The following is a 24,882-nucleotide window of genomic DNA, read 5'->3' on the forward strand; positions in this document are numbered from 1 at the left end:
GAATTTGGTTGTATTATTTTGTGATGCAATTTATGGCCTATGACTTGGTTAAGAATAATAAAGCAACTAGCCTGTGGTCAGGGGGAGAAAGTCCTGATCAAGTTGGCAAGTGCCAAGTCTGTATAATGTGCGCATATTCAAGGCTGTGCCCCTGAGGATACAGTAGGTCTTCACACGGCTGGGTCAGGAGGAGTAAGTGAGGGGGGTAGACAATCCACATCTCTAGAATATGTAAAAGAACTCCTACAACTGATTACAAAATGACCAAAGGACTTATATATATATACAAATATTCAATACATGTGGGAAAAGCTGCTCACCCTCCTTAGTAATTAAGATGATGCAAATTAAAGCCACAATGAGATAGCACTTCACACAGCAGGAGAACTATAACCAGAGAGACTGAAAATAGCACATGTAGGTAAGGATGTAGTGAAACTGCAGCCCCCTTAACAGTGCTGGTGGTAATATAACTGTACAGTCACCTTGGAAAATACTGTGACAGGTTTTGAAATGTTGAACAGAAAGTTACCAAATCTGAAAGATATGAAATGTTCATCCACACAGAAAATTTGTACTAATCTTCTCTTTAGTATTACTCATACTACCCACCAAGTAGAAAATAACACTAATGTTCATCAAATGATGGATAAATATAGTGTGGGACACCCACACACTAGAATATGTACTGGGTATAAAAACTGAAGTAGATACATGCTCTAACATGTATGAACCTCAAATACTACAACAAATGAAAAGACACTATATTTTATGAGTCCATGGATATGAAATATTCTGGGAGAAGCAAATCTATACAAAATAGACTAGTGGGAGCTACAAACAGGAATGGGCAAAGGCTGTTAATGAGTTCTGGGTTTGTTCTTGAGGTGATAAAAAATGCCCTCATACTAAAACATGACAATTGAATGGAAAACTAAGCAAAGACACTAAAAACAATGGACCTATTTTTAAGTGAGTAAACTTAATGGTATGTGAAACATGTATAAAAAAGTGCTCTTTCTTTGTTTTAGAGACAGGGTCTCATGTATCTCAGTCTGTCCTCAAACTTGCTATATAGTGAGGATGACTTTAAACTCTGATCCTTCTGCCTCCATTCAGACTGAGCCCAGAACTTTTTGTTTGCTAAACAAGAATTCTCCAACTGAGCAACCTTTCTAGCCACAATAAAACATTTTTGAAACACACATGGCCTGTGTCACACACACACCTGCTCTTTTTTCTCATTCCTAAAGCTATCTATCTTTATCCTCTGTAATTCATCAATCTGTACCTTTCTCACATGTTTACATGGAGTCTAATAAAAGCCCCCACTCATTTCAATTCTCTAAGTCTTCTCCTACCATTCCTTTTCCCTGGAACACATTCCTGAGGCACAGTCAAGTCATATTCATTTAAGAACTACCTTTAAGATTTAGTTTTTATTATGTGTGCATGCAGAAAACCACCAAGCCAGAAAAGGGAGCTGGAGTTATAGGCTGCTGTGGGTTATCATGTGAGTACTGGAACTGAACTTGGGTCTTCTGCAAGATGACTAAGAACTCTTAACTACTGGGCCGTCTCTTAAGACCCTGAAGCTTTTTCTATCTTCTCAATCATTACTGACCTAATTTTGCCTGAGATTCCCTATCAAATCTAATCAGTGACCTCAATTGTATATATGAAACACTGTCACCTCATTCTATGGTCAACTTTGAGTATGCCACAGTCTCTAATTCATGACTTGATCTCTTTCATTTGTTCAGGGACAAATCACAGACACTTCTGGGCTTACAGTGGGATTGCATCTGACACATCCCTCATCAACTGAAAACACTGAATATTGAAAAATACATTTAATATATGTAACCCCTTGAACCTTATGACTTAGCAAACATCCCACACTGAAGTGTTGGTATACCAAGGAGCATGGGGCTGACTGGTAGTTGTGGGTTGCTTGCTACTGCCCAGCAGCATGAGAAAATATTAGTACCACATAATAATCCAGAGAAAGATTAAATTTCAGAATATGGCTTCTGGGCTGAGGGTTCAGTGGTAGAGTGCTTCCATTTAGTATGTTCAGGGCTTTAGGTTTAATTCCCAGTAAGGTGAAACCCAAGTTATGTTTCTGTTGAATACTTATCACTTTTGCAGCTGAAAAATCCCAAATTGATTCATCCTAAACTGGGGACTATCCCTAGATGCTCCAGAATTGTGAAGATCAAACACAATTTTGAATTCAACTGGGACACTGTGACCAAACAGGAAAAAGATACAAACAAATAGTGTAAAATTAATATCAAGGATGAATAAAAAGTATGCTCCTTCCTTCATCAGTTCCTGCCAACTTACCAGTTTACAGGCTAGAACCTCAACTACATCATCATATCCTTTGCAATATTTAACTCAGCATCTTGAACACAGATGGTATCAAATGTGTGCTGAATCACAAATGAATGCCTTGAATACAATTTCTTACATATGTATGTAATAGTCCCTAATCTTAACAAATATCCAAAGTCTTAAAACTTTCATATAGAAAATAGAGATGACAGAAAGAAAACTAAACTAAAATGCTAGGGCATACAATCAATTCTCAAGAGTACTGGAAGTACATATTCTTTGATATTTCAAGGTGACTCAATGCATCCCTCAAATCAGTGTGTACTATGTATCATTATCTTAAAATGCTTAGAGATATTTCAATACTGCCAAGTGTGGTGGTGGTGGGGCTCATTTAAAAGGAGATGCCAAGACTTGAACCATAAGCTTGAACAAGCAACTAGGAGGAAATTAACCATGAATCCTGGAAGGATGGGATGATTTAAGGTGAGCCTGGAGAGTTCTTCCAAACAATAGAGGGTTTGCAGGTTACTTCTCAGTAACTTCTACAAGTAATGGAGACAGCAAGCCATACATAGCACATGCACTACAGATTGCTGAAATCTGCCCTAGTGGACTGTGGGTAAATAAAATCAGTGAACTGGAGAGCATGTCTTTAGGATACTCTATAGTCAAGTCTAATTCCCCTATGTAAAATTCCTGTGTTTGGTCCTGAAATAATATATATGAGCACAGAAAACTTCTCATGTGTTTAGCCTTAGAAATATATTTTCCTCTTCTTAGTCATACTCGTCTGGTAACTTGCCTTCTTGAGTTATTTAAAGGTTAGAAGACACATGATGTAATCTACCAGATCTGCTCAAGAGATTTCCCTGGTAGCAAATCAGTTATCTCCAAATGTATCATTAAAGTTCAAGAAAGGCAGTTTTTAACTGAGTTCCAGGAGTTCCAGGACAGCCAGAGATATACAAGGAAACCCTGTCTTGGAAAACAAACAAACAAACAAACAAACAACAACAAAACCCCAAAAGCCAATTATCATCAAGATTTCTTCAACTTTTGTATGAAGGACATGTGATTCTTATTCTTAATAATGACTTCAATAGGTCAAGACTATTTTTTTTATATAGCATTAAGAGAATGCTAGCAGGAGTCAGAAAACACTGAAGCAGAGAAAGTAAATCTTGCCACTTGGTAGAATCAAACAAATTTATATAAAAAAGCATCTTTTAGGAATAAAAAAGTCAATAAATAACAAAACGCAAATTTATGATTCAACAACATACAGTTCTCTGTGTCCATTAATCTACTATTAAAAAATGATTTGGAACAGCTAAGTTGGTAAATGAACGGCTTCAACTGCCTGCAAGTAAAAAAAATTGGTTGAGTATTTTTTCATTTTTCTTTGTGACAGGGTCTTGCTATGCCCTAAAAAACACAATGCTTCTGCTTTAGTCATCTGAGTTCTGGAATTACATGAATTAATTATAAGCATGGCCTGTTCTGATAATGTATTATTATTTTTACCTGCAATACGGGCAGGCTTACTGTGTCTGGCACATACTAGGACTCAGAAGATAACTACTAAGGAAAGAATTAAACTTGGGGCTGGACAGAAAGCTCAGTGGGTAAGGCTGCTCATTGCTCTTGCAGAGAAGGCAGGTTTAGTTAACAGCACCTACATGAAAGCTCATAGGGATCTGTAAGTCCAGTTCCAGTATCTGGAACTCTTGTTTGGCTTCCACAGGTATCAGGCATGCAGGAGGTACACATACATACATGCAGGCAACACTCATACACACAAGATAAAAATAAACTCATACACATAAGAAAGAAAAATAAATTAAAAAATGCATAAAATAAAGGTCTTCACATCTTAAATAGAACAATAAGAACAGAGAGAAAAAGCAAAAGTGGGTATAAATAGGAAGAGCTCAAAGTATCCTTGTTTACAGATGATACGATTCTATACATCAGAACTGTATTAGTTACCTCTCAGTTGCTTGGATAAAACACCATGACACACATACAAAAGAAAGATTAATGGAAGAAATAGTTTATTTTGGTTCATGATTCCAGAGGGCTAAGAATATACTATCACATGGCAGCATGCAGCAGGAGCAGGAAGGTGAGAGATTACATCTTTTACCACAAGCACAGAGAAAAGGAGCTGGAAGCTGGGCAAGGCTATCCTCTCAAAGCCTGCCCCCAGTGACACACTTCCTTCAGCCAAAGCCACACCTCCCATGCTTCTCCAGATAGTGCCACCAACTGGGGAGCAAGTGTTCATATGCCTGAGCCTACCAGGAACATTTCTCATTTCAGTCACCACAAAGATCCTAATGACTAACTGAAGATTTTTAGATATGATAAGCACTTTCAGCAAAGTGGCAGACTACAAAACTAACATACAAAAATCAGAAGCCTTCCTGTGTATCAATGACAAATACTGAAAACTAAATCAGCGAAACAATCCTATTCACAACTGCCTTAAAAAATAAAAACAAACAAAGATCCTTGGAATAAACCTAAGGAAACTAAAGACTACAATGAAAACTTACACACTGAAGAAAAAAATAAAGGCACCAGAAGGTAGAAAGACTTCCCAACATTCACTGACTGGAAGAAGTGATATTGTGAAAATGGCTATTCTACCTAAATCAACCTACAGATTCAATGAAACCCTCATAAAAATCCCATTGCCATTCTTACTGAAATAGATAAAAAAAAAAAAAAAACCCTTGAGATTCAGATGGAAGCACAAAAGATGCCAGATAGCCATGCATCCCTGAATAGAGAGAATACTGAGGAAAAGGGAAGATGGCTCAGTTACTAATTTGTCTGGCTTGCAAGTATGAGGACCTGAGTTTGGATATCTAGAATCAACATAAAAGCTATAACCTCAGCTCTAGAAGACATGGTAGATTCCTGGAACTCACTGGCCTGCTGGAAGCCTAGTCAAATTGATGAGCTCCTGGCATAGTGGGAGACCTTGTCTGAAAAATTAGATGGAAAGAGATGGAGGAAGACACGCAACGCTGACTTCAGGCCTCCACATGCACACACATGAACCTGAATGCTCATGTGAATACTCACACAAATATGTACACACAATATTCCTATTTACACACATAAATGATATTAAAGGCATCACTCACTTGTATTCTTGATTTCAAGTTATGCTTTAGAGTCATAGAATTAACTAATAAAATCAGCATAAAACTGGCAAAAAAAAAAAAACCCAGATATACAAATCAATGGAATAAAGCAGAGGACTCAAATAATCCTGCACAACTACCACCATTTGCTTTTTAACATAGATGACAAGCAAAATTATACACTGAAGAAAATGCAGCCTCTTTGACATATGGTACTAGGAACACTGGATATCCACATGCATCAAAATGAACCTAAATCCCCATCAAATACCCTGTATAAAAGTCTACTCCATAAGGATAGGAGACCTTAATATAAGACTGAAAGTCTAAAACTATTAACAGAACAAAGTAGGGAAAACACTTTGAGATACAGGCATAGGTAAAGACTTTCTAGCAGCTCAGGAAATAATGCCAACAACTGACAAGCGAGAGCTCATGAAACCAGAAAGCTTCTATACAGCAAAAGAAGCAATTGTGTGAAGCTACTGCCTTGGGAGAAAGACCTTGCTATCGATGTAGCCAATAAAAGATTAATACCTAGAACACAGGAAGAACTAAAAACAAAACAAACAAACAAACAAAAAACCAAAACAAATAACAAGAATCAACCTAATTGTCTTACTCAGTGTTCCATTGCTGTGAAGAGACACCATGACCATGGTACCTCTTAGAAAAGAAAGCAATCAATTGGGACTTGCTTGTAGTTTCAGAAGTTTAGTTCATTATCTTCATGGTGGTGAGCATGGTGGCATGCAGGCAGACATGGTGCTGGAAAAGCAGCTGAGAGTTCTACATCTGATCCGAAGGTAGCAGATAAGAGAGACACTGGGCCTGTCTTGGACCCTAGAAACCTCAAAGCCTACTCCCAGTGACACACACTTCCTCTAACAAGGCCACACCTCCTAACCCTTCAAATAGTGCCATTCCCTCCTAACCAGTATTCAAATCTATGAGCCTATGTGGGGGCTATTCTCATTCGAACCACTACACCAACAGATAAATGATCTAATGAGATGAACAGACACTTCTAAAAAGATGAAGCAAAAATGACCAATAGGCATATGAAAAAAAAAAAAAAAGGTCATCCTCACTAGCCTAGTAATACAAGTTAAAACGATACTGAGATTCTATCTCCCCCTAGTCAGAATGGCAGTCACTAAGAAAAGAAGCAACCAAAAATGCTGTCAACGATGGGGACAAAAGAGAACCTTCACACATTGCTGTTGACAATGTGAACTAGTCTGGCCACTATGGAAATCCCTACAAAGAGTTCCTCAAATCCTAAACCCTAAAACTGAATCTACCAAATGACCTAGATATATCATTCCTAAGTTACCTGAAAGACTGACTCAAGTCAACATCAGAAAAACATTTGCACACTAGTATTTACTGTAACACTGTTCTCAATAGTTAAGTGATAATACCACCTAGGTGTTCATCATCAAACATATGGTCTATATACACAATGGAAGGCTTTTTTCAGACAAATTTTATGTAACCCAGGCTAGTTTTGAACTTGCTACATAACTGAAGATCACCTTGAACTTCTGATTCGTACTACTTCCATCTCCTGAAGTGCTGGAATTACAAGCATTCACCACCACACCCTATTTATGAGTTGCTGGGGACTGAACCTAAGGGTTTGGCAAACATTCTACCAAATGAGCTACTTCCCCAGCTTACACAATAACATTTTTTTTTAAAACCATAAAGAATAAAGGTGCCATTTGCAGGAAAATGGATGCAAGCAGAGCTATTATGTCAAATCTACCTTAAAAAGACAAATATCACATTTGCTCTCATTATTGGCTTCTATATTTTATATAAATGCATAAAATCATGTATGTATGTATGAGATGAAAGCAGAAGCAAAACTGTGTAGGTGAACAAAGGGGATAAATGGGGGAGCACAGAAAGGAGAGGGTAGGGGAATATGTTGGGAAAATGCACTCAAAACTAAAATAAAGATCAATAGAGGAAAAAAAAACATTTCTGGAAGTGTATCATTTCTTATGAAAAAATCCACTCCTATACAAATTTGGAAAATTCTTTTCTTATATGCACACTTTTCTATTTTGTTTAACTCTTAGTTTTTTGATTAGCACACAAAGAAATGAATGGGTTTGATTGTGACATTCTATAGATATATATTATTATACTTTGTTCTTATTTACAACCCTTCTCTTCACTCCCCAGCCCTTCAGGTCCCCTTCCTGCCTCCTCTGATTTCACTGACATATATACTCCATGAAAAGTAAATAGAATGCTAAATTAAAAATTCATCCCTTCTATTTACAGTGGAATAATAGGGCTGGAAATGTAAGAGATCAGAGCAATTCAAATGTTTTTTGAGGATTACTAATGACAACTTCAGGTGCTAGCCATGGTCTTCAGTCCACAAAACCATTATTAAATTTAAAGCAAATCCTTAAAGAAAAATATCAAGCAGCAATAATAGGGGGAATACAGCTTACCTCCACTTGGAAAAGCTCTCCAGCTCCCTCACAGTCATTGGATGTGATTACTGGTGTATGAATGTGCACAAAGCCATTGTCCTAGAAGAGAAAGGAAAACTCTTAACTATATTTGTATGTAAAGCAATTCCAAGATATGCTGTGTTTTACTATTTAAATGGCATCAAAATAATGTCATCTCTTGATAACTCTCCAATTATAAGACTGTTCAACGATCAGTTAAGTGGATTTTTGCTTTTGGGTATTTGGGAGGGGTTTACTACGTATTATAGGCTGACCTTGAATTCTCTATCCTGTGTCAGTCTCTCGAGCTCAAATTATAGGCATACATTATTACCTCTGGCCAGCTGAATGTTTTATTATGCATAGAAGCACACAAAAATGTTAAATATGTAACAGACTTAGATATATCTTATCTAACTACTTCATTTCAGAAATAAGCAAATCCTATCCCAGAGAGATTTCATTAGTTTCCAAGTTAGACAACTAGTCAGTAACTAAGCCAGGGATGGAACACAAGCCCTTCCTCTATCTCTAATGCTATTTTTTCTTCCCACATTCCTAGTTTGCTGGTGATGGCCTAAGGAACACTTTCACCCAGGCTAATGTGGAATGATGTGGCCCACACTGCTAATGGAATGCAAAGTGAACAATATGAAGTTCAGTTATCTTTAAATGAAACCTCAGCATTAATGAACCATCAAAAAGGAGAAAATAAAGGCTGGGGCTAAAGAAGTAACTAGGAAGAGGGAGAAGTCTCTGTCATTCAATCGACCGCATGATGTACTGCACAGGCCCAGGCCGTGAGTGTACTTCCTTTGCTTCAAGAACGTTTCAAGCAGCAGCAAGCCCATCCATCACTGAGGTGCCCAACTGCTGTCCTTCCGATCAAAAGTCTGCGACTGTTTCCATTAGTGAACCACAAAAGCTGTTGCTAGCAGGATTGAAATAACCCACCAACTTCAAGGTTATACTTCTTTCACTTTGACTATACATGTAGGCAAAGGTTACATTCAGAATAGATGTGGCAGGATGGGAGCGCAGGTAGGGAAAAGTGAATTTACAGCACACAGGCAGAATGCTATACTCTTAATGCAGAATTCCACCCTTGAAATCAATACAATAAATTCATACATTTGCATCCCTGCCAAGGTCTGCCTACCACGAGTAGAATATAAAAACATCTTTAGGCATAATCAGAGGGAGACTTTCCAAGTATGACCCTCTCTGAATTAAAGAGTTCTGACCACAAAAGAAATTATTTAATCAACAACTTACCTAGATACAGACTGGTTAAACATTCAAGCTATAAATTAAGACTCCCAGAAATTATTCAAATATTTGCTTAACCTGAAAGCAGCATGTTTAGAGGTGCTGCACACAGCACATTATAAAGAGCCAATGAAATTCAATCAGTAAGATTATTGCATAAAACTTTTATTTCTTTTGAGCCAAGAATTATGGGCATGAATCATTTATTTCACATAAATGTAGGCAACTAAGCATGAGCACAGTAAACAAAGAAAGGAAGTGAAAAATCCAAAGGAAATGAGGGTGGAGAGAAGAAATGCAACGGCTAACTATCATTGCCAACATTAGAGCTGGTGAAATGCCACATGAAACAGCACTGCAGATGTGAGGTAAATAAATGAGACTTAAAAAAAAAATCAAATGAAACATGGGGATTATTTTTAATGACTAATATCAAACTCTTCTAAGAGGTCATCAGTTTCTTAAGTTTTAACGATGCTAGCAAAGCTTCTCAAAGCCACCATTATCAAAAGCTATAAAGGAGTATACTCAAAGGAAGAACAGTAAAGGCAGCACAGAAGAGCTGGAAAAACCATGATGGAAGAAGACGATGCAGATCACATGGAAAGTCAAAGCCAAGGAGAGGTGTACTATACCAGTGTCTGTCTCACAGAGCTACGACTGAAGCCATCCCATAACAAAAGGATCCCTAATAAGAGATGTGACAGCCAGAGAAAGACCTGAAATGGAAGCAAACATTTCACTTGTTTCAAAAATCTCACCTACCACCTCCAAATATAGGCACACATCTCAGAACCAGGTATTTTACAAGGCTCTTAGTACCCAAAATTTAACATTCATATCCCAAGCCCCCGGTTAGAAGACTAACAGGACTATATTCTTATCATACAAAGCTAAAGCAGCTATCATTATTTAATCACCATCAACCAAGACAGAAATGAGAGAGGAATTCCAACCACCAACATAACACTGGCAACAAAACAGTGACCTGAACAGAGGAAACAAGAAGACCTATAACACAATGCATTTTACACTGCTAAAATGCTGCAGACTGTGGCCAAAGACCACTGTGCTCCAAGGCGGGCTGTGGAGGCATTGTCAGCAGAGGACACCCCTGAGATTCACAGGAAGAACCATCATTCACAAGGATAGTCTTTTCTACTGCCACACTTGAGGAGGACAAGAAAATACACATTCCATTTTAGATAAACCCAGAGAAAAATCTTCAGTTATGTGAGGAACTTGCCTCTTCTAAAAGATTTATCCTGGAGGATTCTAACAGACGAGTTTTAGAACACAGCAAGAGTAATCTATGAGTAAATCAAGTTATACATACTGTTTATGCGACTATGTGTTTTTAATTTTCATTTTTAGAGTTTGAGTCACATGCAACCCAGGCTTGTCTCAAACTTGCTAATGTAGTCCAAGATGACTTGAACTCCTGATTTTCCTACCTCTAGCTCATGAGTACTAGGATTACATGCACACACTCCACCATGCCCTGTTTTATGTGGTACTGGGGATCAAGCCCAGAGCTTTGTGAAAACTAAGTGAGTACTCAACCAATCGAGCTATAGCCCCAGCACCTACACAAAATAATTTCTGATACTCAAACCAAAAAATAGCTCTACACTGTTATAATACCCTAGTTTAAAATACTACTTACATCCCCAGTCTTTACTATATTAATAAATGTTTGATAGGTCTGGAGTTTATGAAAATTTTAACATCTTTTAAGGAACCCACAGTAATAAACCAAAGAAACAATATCAAATGTTAGGTAATATGTAATCATTATTTATAAGTACAACAATAGACTTTTTGTTGATTCTTGAGACACAGTCTTACTATGTAGCCCTGACTGAGGTGGTAATTACTGACTATAACTCTGGCAGTCCTCCTGCCTTGGTGTCCTGAGTACTGGGATTACAGCCATGAACCACCACACTCTGGTTCTAGGAACTTCTTGAAATGCACAATCCTAATTGTCATGTACTAGACACCACAGAATGAAACATCAGCATTATATTTTTAAAATATGATTAAAAATTTAAAAGTGAGGGGGCTGCAGAGATGGCTCAGCGTTAAGAGCATGCTTGCCCTTCCAGAGGACCCAGGTTCAAGTCACAGCACCCACATGGTGGCTCATAATCATCTATTAACTCCGGTTCATGGGGATCTGAAGCCCCCTCTTGCAAAACACTGGTCCCAGAATACATGTGTGGCACAGACATACCTCCATGAAAAACACCCATACACATAAAACATGTTTTTTTAGTGCTAAAAAGTAAATTTACATTAAAAGTGTCTTGACTTTATAACCACTATATTAACACTAAAATTATTTAACTACATAAATGTTTATAATTTTTATTTCATTTTAATTATTTTCTTATTTCAGATTTTATACTTTGATCTATATTTTAAATTTGTTTTCATATTTGTAAAAGCTCTAAATAATGAATATATAAAAAGGAGGCAAAATTTACTTGTCAATGGATTGCCAATACCACCATCTAGTGGCCAAAACATGTATCAAATGTATAAAATGGCTTCAGAATTAAAGCAGTCCATTTTCTCAGTTGTTGAGTCACGAGGAGAATAAAGCAAAGCAAAGCAAAACAAAACCCTTTATTTTTAGCTCTAAAGAGATTCTGTTATTTGTGTGGGTCAAGTACTACTAAAAATTCATATGGAAGGTGCATAAAAAATTGTGAGATCATGTATAAATAGACTCTTTCAAACTACAAGGGATAAAATTGTGTACTATAATTTATTTTCCTTTGTTTAAATGAAATTATGCCCCTTAAAGCTATGATGCTTTTTTTTAGTCTTTCAGAAATGACCTCTAGCAGACAGACTTCTACACAAAGTATAATCTGGTGAAGAACAGACTGAAACTGCACACATTCAGATGCACCCAGGGAAAGACGACAGTGTTGTACTGCCTCTGTAAACTAGCAGAGTCTGAAGAGGTGACGTGAGCAAACAGCATGGGCCATATCTGCTGGATCACCACTGGCCTTCGGTGGCCTCCCACTGATGTGACCAAAATACAGAAACAGAGATTGTATTTACCCTCCTATCGAAACAAGCACAAAACAATATATTAAAAACAGGAAGCAAGCTACATGAAACAATGATTTTCAAGATACTAGACATCAAACAGCAAAGGTAGTGAATGATCTGTGGGTTATGAGAAACGAACATGGTGACCACTATAAGACTTACTACAGTGAGATCCTTCTGGACGCAGCACAGGAAGGAGGAGGTAGTGTGGGGCCCAGAAGACTCCCTGAGCTGAGCAGAAACTGTCAAGAGTCTGAAGAAACCTAAGTGGCTACAGTCATAGGCTAGAATATCAGACAAGTGAGAACGGAGGTGTCTAGAATGTAATACAGGAGTTTCAGGTACAGAACTGATCAGTACACGAAAGAAAGAAACTATCGAAGATTGAGAAAGAATAACCCAAAGAGAATAGCGGAGATGGGGGTCTGGTATTTACATGTTGGTTGGATGTTCCCACAGTCTAAGAAATCTTATAATTCTCCAGGTACTAAGTAGAATATTCAGGAAGGCTTCACCTAGACCATTAGGAATAACCAGTACTATACTGAGCACATTCCAGACATGATACGCAAAAACGGTTGTAGAATAATCTTTGTGTACACTGTGAAGATTTGTTAGTCTGATCAGTTAAATAAAAAGCTGAATGGCCAATAGCTAGGCAGGATTTTCAGGGCAGAGAGAACACCTGGAAGAAGAAGGTGGAGTCACCAGTCAGATGCAGAGAAAGCAAGACATGCAGCATAAGAGGTAAAAGAGCTATGTGGCACCACATAGATGAATAGAAATAGGTTCATTTACATTATAAGAACTAGTTAGAAACAAGCCTAAGCTATCGGCCAAGCTTTCATAATTAAAAATAAGTCTTTGTGTTGTGATTTGGGAATTGGCTGGAGGGAAAGACAAAGACTCATTACAAAAAACAGATCACAAGTACTTGACAGTTTTCAAGTAACTTAATGGTATACCAGAACAGAGTTTGAGAACCTTTGTAAACACCCTGTACTCACAAGGTAAAATTCATAACATCTGGCATCAACTGAAAATCAGAAAGTATACCAAGAGGCAGGAAAACATAACCCAAAACAAATTAACCAAAACTAACCCATAAGTGACAGACATACTAGGCATTAGACACACAAAAAGTACATAATTTTAAAACTAAGCCTGTATTCCATATTAGAAAAGTAGACATGAAAGACAAAAAGAAAAACATACAAACAAACAAGTCCCAAGTAGGTGAAGTGATACAAGCCTGTAATTTCAGCTACACAGAAGGCTGAGATAGGAGTATCACAAGTTCAAGGCCAGCCTGGGTAACTTAGTTAGATTCAGTCTCAAAACAAACAAGGGTTAGGAATGGATCTTTTGCCCATGAGTGCACTTTCCAAGCATACTTGTGGCCCTGCGTTCAATGGGCTATGTGTTGTCACTAAGTGTTCTAACATGGACATAATATTTAAAGAAACAATGGCTAAAAAAAAAAAAATCAAACCTTCAGGAGCTGGGTACAGTGACACATGGCTAGCTAGTAAGGGGACTAAAATCAGGAGAATCACAAATGCCAGGAAATCCTCAGCAACACAGCAAATACAAACAAACATACCCCCAAAAGCCCAAGTTGATAAAAATGACAAACTCATGTATCTAAGAAATTTAACCAACCCTAAAAGAAAAATAAGAGAGTTATGCCAAAACACATCACAACTGAACTCATAAAACCAGAGATAAAGAGAAGCCAAAGGGGAAAAAAAAAAAAGGTATTTTATTCAGAGGAACCAAGAAAAAGACAACATCAGTTCTCACTGGAATCAATGAGAAGACACAGTGGTAACTTTAAAGAATCTGGACTCATGTCTATAACCCAAGTCCTTAGGAAAGTGGGGCAAGAAGAGCTTCAGTTTGAGGCTATCTGGGCTACATGTAACTTGAAGAGAAGCTTTGCCTATTTAACAAGACCTCATGGCTCAGTGGTTAAGAGCATTGCCTGCTCTTCCAGAGGACCTGGGTTCTATTCCTGGCACCCACATGTGGCTGACAGCTGTCTGTAACTCCAGTTCTAGGGTAATCTGATACCCTCTTCTGGCTTCCAGAGGCATCAAGCATGCAATAGTACACTTACATACATGCATGCTAACACCCATACACAAAGAAAAGTAAAAGTCTATCAACCTGTAATTCTATATCCATAGAAAGTATCATCAAAAACAAAGGTGAAATAAGAGCTATTTCAGACATACAAACCTTCAGGTTCATAGTGTTGTGCCCAAATTCTGATTCCCCAAATCCCCCGAGGTCCATTTCGATGCAAAAGCAATGAGTCTTTTATTGCAATTGTTTACTGAGCTAACCCCATGTTAGCTCGGGCCTTTCAACCATCCACCATGGCGGATGGCTAGGGAAAGACACCAAGAAACCATGGGACAGAGATCTTATAGGGAAGCACAGGCTCAGGATTGGTGTGCCTCCAGGCTTGGAGGGCTTGTCCTGTGTTGATTGGTCAACTGGTTGTTATGGCCCATAGGCCCTCCCTGGGGCAGTTGCTGTTCTCTGCACGTCATTGCTGTGCATAGCACCACCAGCTAATTTCTGATTGGTTCCTTGCCATGAGGCAGGCATCTGACCTCCTAGTGACCAAGGCAAGGTCAGGCAAGCCATGTTAGGCTATTATGGCTGCCAAAATGGGGAGCTGGTCCCTTCAATAGATGTATTTACTACCTTCATTGTGGTGATGCCTTCAGGGGTACAGTCATGCCAGAACTCATCAGACCATACACTTTCAATATGCACAGTATTTTATGCAAGCTATTCCTCAATGCTATTAAGCTACATACAAGAAAAGAAAAGGAGAAAAGGGAGAACATAGATATGGGTGCCTGTGACATCTAATTCTTTATAAAATAAAGAGTATTTAGAACAAATAAGAGCTTTCAGGAAAATGCTTAAACTGCATTAAAAAGAACACACAGAAGAGCACCTTACCTTAAAGTAGGAATGAATAGCAGCTGTAGCTTCACTGCGAACCCGCAATATTGAACCTAGAGTATTAGTCCTACACCTCATGTGAGGATACTGTCTCAGGTACTCCAGGGGATGCCTCTCCTTATATTTTATAGGGAATGCCTGCCAAAATTATGGGGGAAATTTAGAAGAAAAACAAAACAAAACAAGATACCAAGCAAACAACAAAAACAATTTTACAAACCAGTTTCCAGAGTATTTCTTAAAACAGTAGTGGTTTGGGATAAAACTAAGATGTTTTCCTTCTTTATTATTTAAAAAATATTAATTACATATATTTTATGTGCATGTATGCATACATCTGCACATTCTCATACCACATCACATGTTCAGAGATAAGAGAACAACTTGGAGTTGATTCTCTCCTTCCACCATGCAGGTCCCAGGAATCAAACTTCAGGTCATCAAGCTTGGAAATAAGCAAGCAGCTTTATCTGCTAAGCCGTCTCCTCAGCTCTTTATTTCTTAGTAGACTGGATTGGAACCCAATTACATCTACCCAGTAAACAGAATGGCTGGGTGGAGTTAGGGTTAGAGGTTAAAGGTGGAAGGTTAAAGCCAGCTTCACTACTTGGTAGCTAACTGACTTAATGTCACTGAGGCTCGCCTGTTATTTATTAAGTTTCTATCCATTAGCTGTCAGTTTCTTACTAGAGAGGTTAGCACGTAACTATTCAAAATAATTCACTTTGGCACATGATTTCAAAACACTACATATATAAAAGGCTTTTCCTAACATCTCTCTCACACACACATGTCGGTATTTAACTTCTCCCCAGTGTCTTGAAGCCACAAGCATAATCGATTAAGGTTGCTTATTGTTTATCAACTTTTGCTGGTACCTAACAGCATGAGGGAGACACCACAGCTTTCTGTCATTTAGCACAGTACTGAAGATTTGGAAAATATTAAAGGAAATTATGGCTTCAACTCGAAACGTCTCCAACCTGGCTACACTCACGTTATAAAATTAAGACGACATATTATCTTTTCAAACAAAACCTGAAATTTCAATTAAAAAGTTAACAGCAAAGTTTAAAAAGAACAGCACTGGAAGACTGCTAGTCTCCTGTTCTTTAGGTGTTGGGTAATTATTTCTTTTTATGTTGTATAGAAACAAATATCATACTTACTGAAGGTAAATTGTGGCCCCATTAGTAGAGATTCAGAATTCTCTCACATCTGAAACATTAAGTTACACTAAGCCAGGGCTAGGGATGTATTGCTTACCCAAAGCAGAATTTGAGGCTAGATTCTCAATACCACTAGGGCAGGGGGCAGGGGATACCATCCATTTACATGCTATAAGTCTTAGATTTGAGATTAGGAACAATAAGAGTTTAAAATAAATAAATAACACGTACAAAACTACAGAAGCCAAGGCACAACAATTTTGCTCATTAAATATTTAAAATTATAGCAAAAATAAGAAGCCAAAATGGCTAGAAGATGAAGTTCAGATGTGACAGGTACCACAGAAATGCACAGACTAATTAATTCTTGGCTCCCAGAAGATGAAGCCGTTTTTTGTTTTTTTTTTTGGTTTTTTTTGAGACAGGGTTTCTCTGTGGCTTTGGAGTCTGTCCTGGAACTAGCTCTTATAGACCAGGTTGGTCTCGAATTCACAGAGATCCACCTGCCTCTGCCTCCTGAGTGCTGGGATTAAAGGCGTGCGCCCATATAAAGGCAGTCTTTATAATACTACTTCACACTAGGCTCAGTGATCTGTTTCAATGATCAGGGAAGTCACAAATGAAACTGCTCTAAGTGTTATACTCTCAATAGACTTAAATGAACCACTAATGTTTTAGATTAAAGCTAAACAGTCCCTCAAAATTATTAGTAAACATACCTTGGCTTCACAATTTCCAATAACCTCAATTTTTTCTGCCTTCAGTTCCACATTTTGCCTTTTGGATAGACTTTTGACCAGTTGCCCTTGGACTTGCACAGAACTCCCAAAAGACAATTCTCTATAGCAACAAAAAACTAGGATCAGAAAAGATACTATATATAGCCTTCATTTCAATTAATATCTTGCTGAAGTATATAATGTCAAAAATATTTATCCTGAGTTAAGATAAATAATCTGCAGACGTTCTTTTGTACCAGGACTCTAAATTCCATGAGTGTTAAAATGGGAACAAGGGGAGTTAACAATTTCTCAAGTATTTAGAACTAAGAAATTATATAACCATTGTTATTGTTTATGTCTTTTTTTTCGAGACAGGGTTTCTCTGTGTAGCTTTGGAGCCTGTTCTGGAACCTGCTTTGTAGTTCAGGCTGGCCTCAAACTCACAGAGATTTGCCTGCCTCTGTCTCCTGAATGCTGGGATTAAAGGTGTCTGCCATTACCACCTGGCTTAAATAACTATTATTATTTTTGGAGGGTGTGGGGAGAGATAGACCTAGAACTCACTATATAGACCAGGCTGGCATGGAACTGAGAGATCCACCTGCCTCTGCTTCCAAAGTGCTGGGATTAAAGGTATGTGCCATCAGGCCTATTATGTCTTCTTACCAAATAAACTGGACCGGTTACTTTAAAATGGCAGGCTGTGTGTAAAGCCTGGGACTAGGGCCTGTAGCCTGTCTGAAGCACTGCACCAATGCCATAGCAATCCTGCTTTGGTAACACCCAGTAATCACAAGATGCTAACACTGGGAAATGGACGGATGTGAGAATTCTTGGTACTACTATGTTTTTGCGGTTGTTTGTTTCTATTTAAGAGGAGGTCCCATATCCAGCCTAAACTGGAACTCACTCTGTAGCCCAGGCTGGCCTCAAACTCAAAACTTTCCTCCTCGGCTGCCCAAGGGCTGGGATTACACATATGTGCCAATATGCCTGACTTGAATTGTACTTATTTTTTTAATTAGTTGGCTGATGGTCTGAGTATATAGACAGCACCTTCTGGTTAATGAATTTATGTTCTAGTTCAAGTTTATCCATGAATTAATTGCATGACTGCCACAGAAACAGTATCCATTTGTTTTAAGGAATCACTTATTAAGAAGGAAGATAGGCTAAATGACTGTATATCCTTGCAAATTCTAATATTTTAGAATCATGACATATATATATATATATATATATATATATATAGAGAGAGAGAGAGAGAGAGAGAGAGAGAAATTGAGCCGGGCAGTGGCGGTGCACACCTTTAATCCCAGCACTCGGAGGCAGAGGCAGGCAGATCTCTGAGTTTGAGGCCAGCCTGGTCTGCAGAGTGAGTTCTGAGCAGCCAGGGCTACACAGAGAAACCCTGTCTCAAAAAAGGGGTGAGGGACTGGAGATATGACTGAGTGGGTAAAATCACACAAGGCTGATAACCTGAGTTACCATATGGCCCAGAACCCCATAAAAGCCACACACAATATTGAAAATGTCAACAATCTCAGCACACCCCCAAGGGGAGATGGAATGTTGAGAAGGACCCAGAAGTTCTTGAGCCAGCCTTCCTGGCTAAAACAGAAGCAAAATCACTGTCTCCAACAGGGTAGAAAGAAACACAAGGACTGACACCTGAAGGTTGTCTCTCACCTCTACATAGACATCTGTGCTCATGAGCAGAAACACAAAGATTTTAAAAATTAAAAATTCCTTTAAAATCAAGTAGCAAATGTCTTACTTAAAATATGTACTTAAAAGCTACATTATAATAGAGTAATATATTAAATAAATGTGTCAGGAGATTTCCCCAAACAGTTTTATTTGTTTGCTACATTTAATACATGGTATTTCCTTTTAACATTTTAGTCATATGTAAATGTATACATGTAAAATTGTTCACTACTACATCCAGTGGAAAAAAGAAACTTCGGGTGATGTATACTTCAGCTGATGACTATAGTATATTTGATATGGTCTTGAATTTTCCTGTAAGGGCTCTTGCAAATATTTCAAAGAGGTAGGTAGTCATCTCCAGAACTCAGGTGAAACAGACCCATACAATTGCTATTCTCACAGATATCAGCAGGTTGTTACAGTAGAACAGTGTGCTTGTTTAAGAATGGCCTCTAAAAGCTCAAATATTTGAATGCTTGGTCCTCAGTTGGTGGGACTATTTGAGAACTAGGAGGTATAGCATTGTTAGAGGAAGTGGGTTTTGCTTGAGCAAAAGCCCAGGTCATTCCCAGTTAGTGTTCTCTCTCTCTCTCTCTCTCTCTCTCTCTCTCTCTCTCTCTCTCTCCTTTCCCCTTCATGCTCTCATGCTCTCTCTAGCACCATGCCTGACAATCTGCCACCATGCTCCCTGCCATGATGGTCATGGACTCAAACATGAAACTGTCAGTCTGCAATAAACTTTTTCTTTGTAAGTTGCTTTGGTCAAGGTGACTTAACACAGAAATAGTAATATAAATAAGACAAACAGATTTTGTTGTTCTGCCCAGTTAAGATGCATCAGTCTTTGAAATATGTAGACAACATTATTCTCAACAGTCCTCAGAATAGCAAAAAACTTTTATTCTAGCAGAGTAATGTTCTGCTCCAGAGAGGTTATACTTTAACACAAAATGGTATTCATTTTAACATCTGATGAGTGAGACTGTAAAAGTCCCTTCCATTTGTTCAATAACAGTTGGTTATTTTCCAGCACTGTGACAGAAGCTAGGGACAGAAAATTGAATACATCATTCCTAACCTCAAAGAACTAAGTGTCAAAGGAGTCCAATAAGAATACAATTAATTTCCAAACAATGGTATCCATTCTATGACAGATGCTGCACAGGGTACTATGGGAACAGAGAAGCACCTGCCATAGTTGTGGGACACAAACCTCAGATGATGTTTAAAGTGGAAGTACAAATGACACAGCAACTCATTTGGCTGAGGAACTAACATGTACAAGGTCTAGAAGACAACAGGTTAGGGAGGTGTAAGTAGTTTTAAAAAGACTAGAGCAAAACATGGGCAGAAGACTTCTGCAAGTGAAGGAGCTAGAGCTTGAAGGCTCTTGATTCCAAATTTATTTAAGATTTTCCTTCAAAGCTATTTTTCATAGATTTGCTTAGAAAGACCATTTAGGAGGCAAAGAAAACACTCGATTTGGAAAGTGGAGAACACTAGAAAAGGAAAAAAAATGAAGAACTCTTCAAAGAAAACAAGGGGAAAAAAAAAAACCCCAAACCTCACCTACTATCAAAGCTTGAATCAGCAACAACCTGAAGGCTTTCCAAAGAGGAGCCGTCATTTACATGCAGGAACAGAACTTCCTTCTGGGATCTGACTGAACGGACCCATCCCTGAAAAGAAGCATTTTTAAATGTGAACTTAAAAACCAAACATTTTACATTTTCATTACACATTCAAAAAAGCTCAAATGAAAGAAAAAATGTTCACAATATTGTCTCAACATGTCAAATGCATAAAATGAACTGCTTTGGGTTTACGTGGATGTGTACACAGTTTTACATGACTTATCATGGTGAGATATATATTTAGTGGCCCACCTTGGTTAATAAAGCTCATCATTTTAAATGGATGCCAAACATTTCATTAAGCTGATGAGTATAACTAGCATAAACAATGTCCTTAATATTGGCTTGTCAAAGCTATTTTTCTCTACTCAATTAAAAAAAAAGTTTTCAAGTTGGTGCTTATTTTGCTCCATTTACAAAATGTCATATAAAAAGCTCTTAAAAAAAAAGTCTCATGAAGCTAAATAGAGTAGTATATACCTGTGAACCCAGCACTTGGGAAACTAAGGCAGGAGAATCCCAAGTTGTACTATGTAGCTAGTCTGTGTCAAAAAAAAAAAAAAAGAAAAAGAAAAAGTATACATATGAAAATGTCACAAAGAAATCTATTTCTTTTTAATTTTGTGAGTTTTTATTAGACTAAATATTATGTGTGGATCTATATACACCATGTATACAGGGGGGTGTCAGGAAAAGCTGTTGGGTCTCCTAGAACTTCTAGAACTGGAGTTCCACAGGTATGAGCAGCCTGATGTAGGTACTAGGAATCAAACTCTTGTCCTCTTGAAGAGCAATATGTACCTTTAACCACTGAGTGATCTCTCCACTCCCAGAAACCCATTCCTTTGTATGTTAACGAACAAAATAAAATTTTGGAAATATTACTATTAAAATGTCTCTTCATCATTTTCCAAATGTGATATTTTGATACAGCAAAGACTGGGTATTATCTGCTCTGCAGCAAGAACAAAAACTAACATAAATAAGTAAAAATACATGATAAAAAGAAAAGCATCATTATGAACACATAGAAACACATACATTTCAAAGATAGTCTTTACTTAAATGACAGGTACATGCAAGTAAAAATGAGAAGTCTTCAAGCAGACTACTAATACTAGTAACAGCTACACACCCAACATGAATATAACCAGCATAGGAGTTAACAGAGAACAGCATTTTCAAAGACAAAGATACATTTGACCTTTGATCCACATTCCCTGGAGCTGGACTTAGAGGTGGTTGTGAGCATCCTGATTTAGGTTCTGCCAATGAATTTAGCTGCTTGGGGGAAAAAAAAAGTCTGGTTCTCCAGAAGTATGGCAAGTGCCTATAACTGCTGAGCCATCTCTCCAATACACATTTTAAGTGAAAGAATATCTACTACCTATTGAAGATGTATTATGTCAAAAAAAGTTTACCTCTTTCATATGCTGTCTCATTTCCTTCTTATAAAAGTCCTAACAATTATTATAACTCTTTTACAAACAAGTAAATGGTTGCTCCAGGATGCTAAATAACAGACTGAAAGTCACATGCTGACGAACTAGTATCCAAATCTGAACCCAAGTCTATGTTACTAGACAGTGCTTGATCTTTGGCCAAAACTATACAGCACGAAGTGTTAACCACTTCAGCTTCATGTACAAGGCAATTCATCTCACCACATCCTCCAAAGACATTCTCAGTTAATAGTAATTTCCAAAGTGCCACTCTCTTATTTTTACTTACTGGGAAGTTAAGAGCAACACTTTTAGTGTGCTTCTGTCCTAAACTCTTTGTAAGTATTATGCTATCTAATCCTTACAAGAGCTAAATAAAGTGATGATTATCACTTGTGAAATGAACAGACACTTAGGAAAAAAAATTAAAGATAATCCAGGTCATAATTATCAGGTAGTATACTTGGAATTCAAATAATTATTATTCTGGAGTTCACATTATCAATAAACTTTCCTGGAATGCTATTTTTCTCCTTATCTTCTGCCTGGAAATACATTCTGCTGCTATTTCCACTCCATCAGTTACCGTACCTGGGGATACTATCCTCCAGGACAGCTGAAGCTGGTGACATCTTCTTGACCTCCACACAGTTCAAGAACTCCCTCTCTGTCTTCTTATGGCTCTTTATTTACACCATTAATAATCATGCATTGCTGTTAACTAGGGCTAACAAAAATATGATGTGAGTTACATAATTTAAAAAATACTTAGGGCCAGAAAGATGGCTCCAAGGGTAAGAACACTTCCTGCTCTTGCAGAGGACCCAAATTAGGTTCCTAGTACCATCTGAGGGAGCTCACAGCTGCTTCTAGCTCCGGGGAATTCTGACACATCTATGGCTCTCCACAGGTTCTCCTATGTACATGGCATAAACTCGTGTAGATACATACAGATAAATACAAAATAAGTCTTTAGAAAGATTTGTTCCTACATTAAAAGCAAAAATTGGTAATCAGTAACATGTAATTCAACCAATTATGCTCCAAATATCACTCACATGTAACCAATATAAAAGTATACTCACATTAATTTTATTTTTCTGTACTCTTCAAAGTTATTATGTATTTTACAGATACAACACATCTCCATGTACTTGAACCTTCTCAAGTGCTCAGAGCCAGAAATGGCTGACAGTTGCCAAATTATACTGATAAGCACTGAATTGAAAGAAAAGCCTGTTACTTGGACAGTAGGTTCAGTTCATCTTTGAATCTTCTTTTGATCATCACACAAAAGACTTCATTAATGCATGTCAAATTAATCGATGAGTACAGTAAATGGTTTTGATAACTTTGATTTGGATCATGGAACAAGTATGAAACTGAAATAAATGCAAGAAGAGAAGTTTGTTCATACTGCTAAACATCAAGAACATAGGAGAGACAAATCGGTGTGTTTCGGTAATCAAGCCAAGGCAAGTGCCGCCCTGAGTTTGGCAAACTGCAACATTCCACTCTTTCTCCTAGTTTATTAATTACATGAAAGCCTCATATTAAGAGTCAAGACAGCTAAAAGCTGAAAAGGCATGGGTTACCATGTGTCCAACTTGTGTATGTGTACCACATGAAGCTGTGTGACTCAAGATAGCTGTTGAGTGTAGCCCAAGACAAAACAGTAAACTTTTGAGACTTTTTAAATTGAGGGTGGGGTGGTTTTTTTGTTTTTGTGATTCGATGGATCAAGTATAAATTTGGTAGGTGACAACATCCTGTAGCAATGTCAGATGTTTGACACACCTGGAACTACTATTTACTGCCAGGCAGGTGAACAGGAAAACGGGAAGATCGGATTTCTGCTCTCAAAGAACGAGGGCAAGACATCCCACGCTATTATGAGATAAAGGTAGAAAAGGGGGGGCGTGTTCGCTTAAACTTTCCTGCATGATTGACAGGTTTACAGGTGTCACGAAAAACTGCTGCCGCACTCCTAACAGAAAGATTTGCAAAAAGTAACAGTACGGTCCCAGAGAAGCGTGGACACTCGCGACGTCTTCATTTCCAACTTTGCTCTGCCCACCCTTGGTCCGACAGGACCGCGCAGAGTAAAGCTAGTCGTGGCCGGGCCAAGCAAGCTCCAGCAGCAGCCTTTCCGCACACCCACCTGCACCGTTACGCACTCCCCACTCGCGTCCTGTACCCCGAGGGCGTCCCGCACGCGCAGTTTGGCAGACGCGCGGGGCCTGGGGCAGGAAACAGAGGAGCAGAGGCGCAGAGCGCCGAGGAGACGCCAGGCACCGAGCATGGCGTGGCCAGCCGGGGCGGCCGGCGTCCCGGCTCGCAGTCCGCCGGGGTTGCCCTCTTCACCCGCACAGTCCTGCCGTCAGGCGCTTGCGTCGCTCTTTCTTCCGAATTCCGGGCCGCTCCTTCAGGACCTCTCCTCAACGACCTGCTCCCGAAAGCCTGGGGAGTTGAACGCTCAAGGTGCACAGGACACACACCTGCAGACAACGCAGGTACTACCTGACAGCGCACCCAGAGTTAAAGCACGCTGCAATTGGCCTACGTCACTCCGTGCGCGCTCTTGCGTCATCACGCTAGGTGGGGTCTGAGGTTGAGCATGCGTGATTGTGTTTCGGAGTTTTCACGCCCCTCAAGGGGCGGGGAGGTGGTGGCAGGAGCCCAGGTGGGCGGGGCTTTCAGAGGTGTCTCAGAAATAGGAAGCTCCCTTGGGGTCATCTAAAGCTTTCCTTTATAAAATGCCGGGAGACTCAGGAACGCTGAGGGACAGGATTGTAGAAGGCAGCATGATCTAAGGGTGACGACTGGGGGAGAGAGTGAGGGAGAGAGAGGGAGAGAGAGACACACACAGATACAGAGAGATCATTACAGTATAAACCAGCAAGAGCA

The 24,882-nt window shown here is 38.7% G+C and overlaps 1 protein-coding gene across 2 annotated transcripts in view; it reads right to left on the reverse strand.

Moving 5' to 3' along the window:
* The window catches only part of Nars2 (asparaginyl-tRNA synthetase 2, mitochondrial), a 94,369-nt gene extending 69,813 nt beyond the window's left edge, over positions 1–24,556 (reverse strand). The window contains exons 1-5 of one of the 2 annotated variants that reach the window (XM_027407671.2): positions 24,137–24,554; positions 20,469–20,578; positions 17,184–17,304; positions 15,293–15,433; positions 7,973–8,053 (exon numbers count right to left, since the gene is read on the reverse strand). In XM_027407671.2, the coding sequence (XP_027263472.1) occupies positions 7,973–8,053; positions 15,293–15,433; positions 17,184–17,304; positions 20,469–20,578; positions 24,137–24,277 (594 nt within the window). In that variant the 5' untranslated portion in view covers positions 24,278–24,554. Of the gene's footprint in view, positions 1–7,972; positions 8,054–15,292; positions 15,434–17,183; positions 17,305–20,468; positions 20,579–24,136 lie in introns of both variants that reach the window. The other variant, XM_027407670.2, reaches the window with a different exon arrangement.
* Positions 24,557–24,882: the final 326 nt, after the last annotated feature.

Source organism: Cricetulus griseus, chromosome 3 (assembly GCF_003668045.3).
Source record: "Cricetulus griseus strain 17A/GY chromosome 3, alternate assembly CriGri-PICRH-1.0, whole genome shotgun sequence".
Taxonomy (NCBI): Eukaryota; Metazoa; Chordata; class Mammalia; order Rodentia; family Cricetidae; genus Cricetulus; species Cricetulus griseus.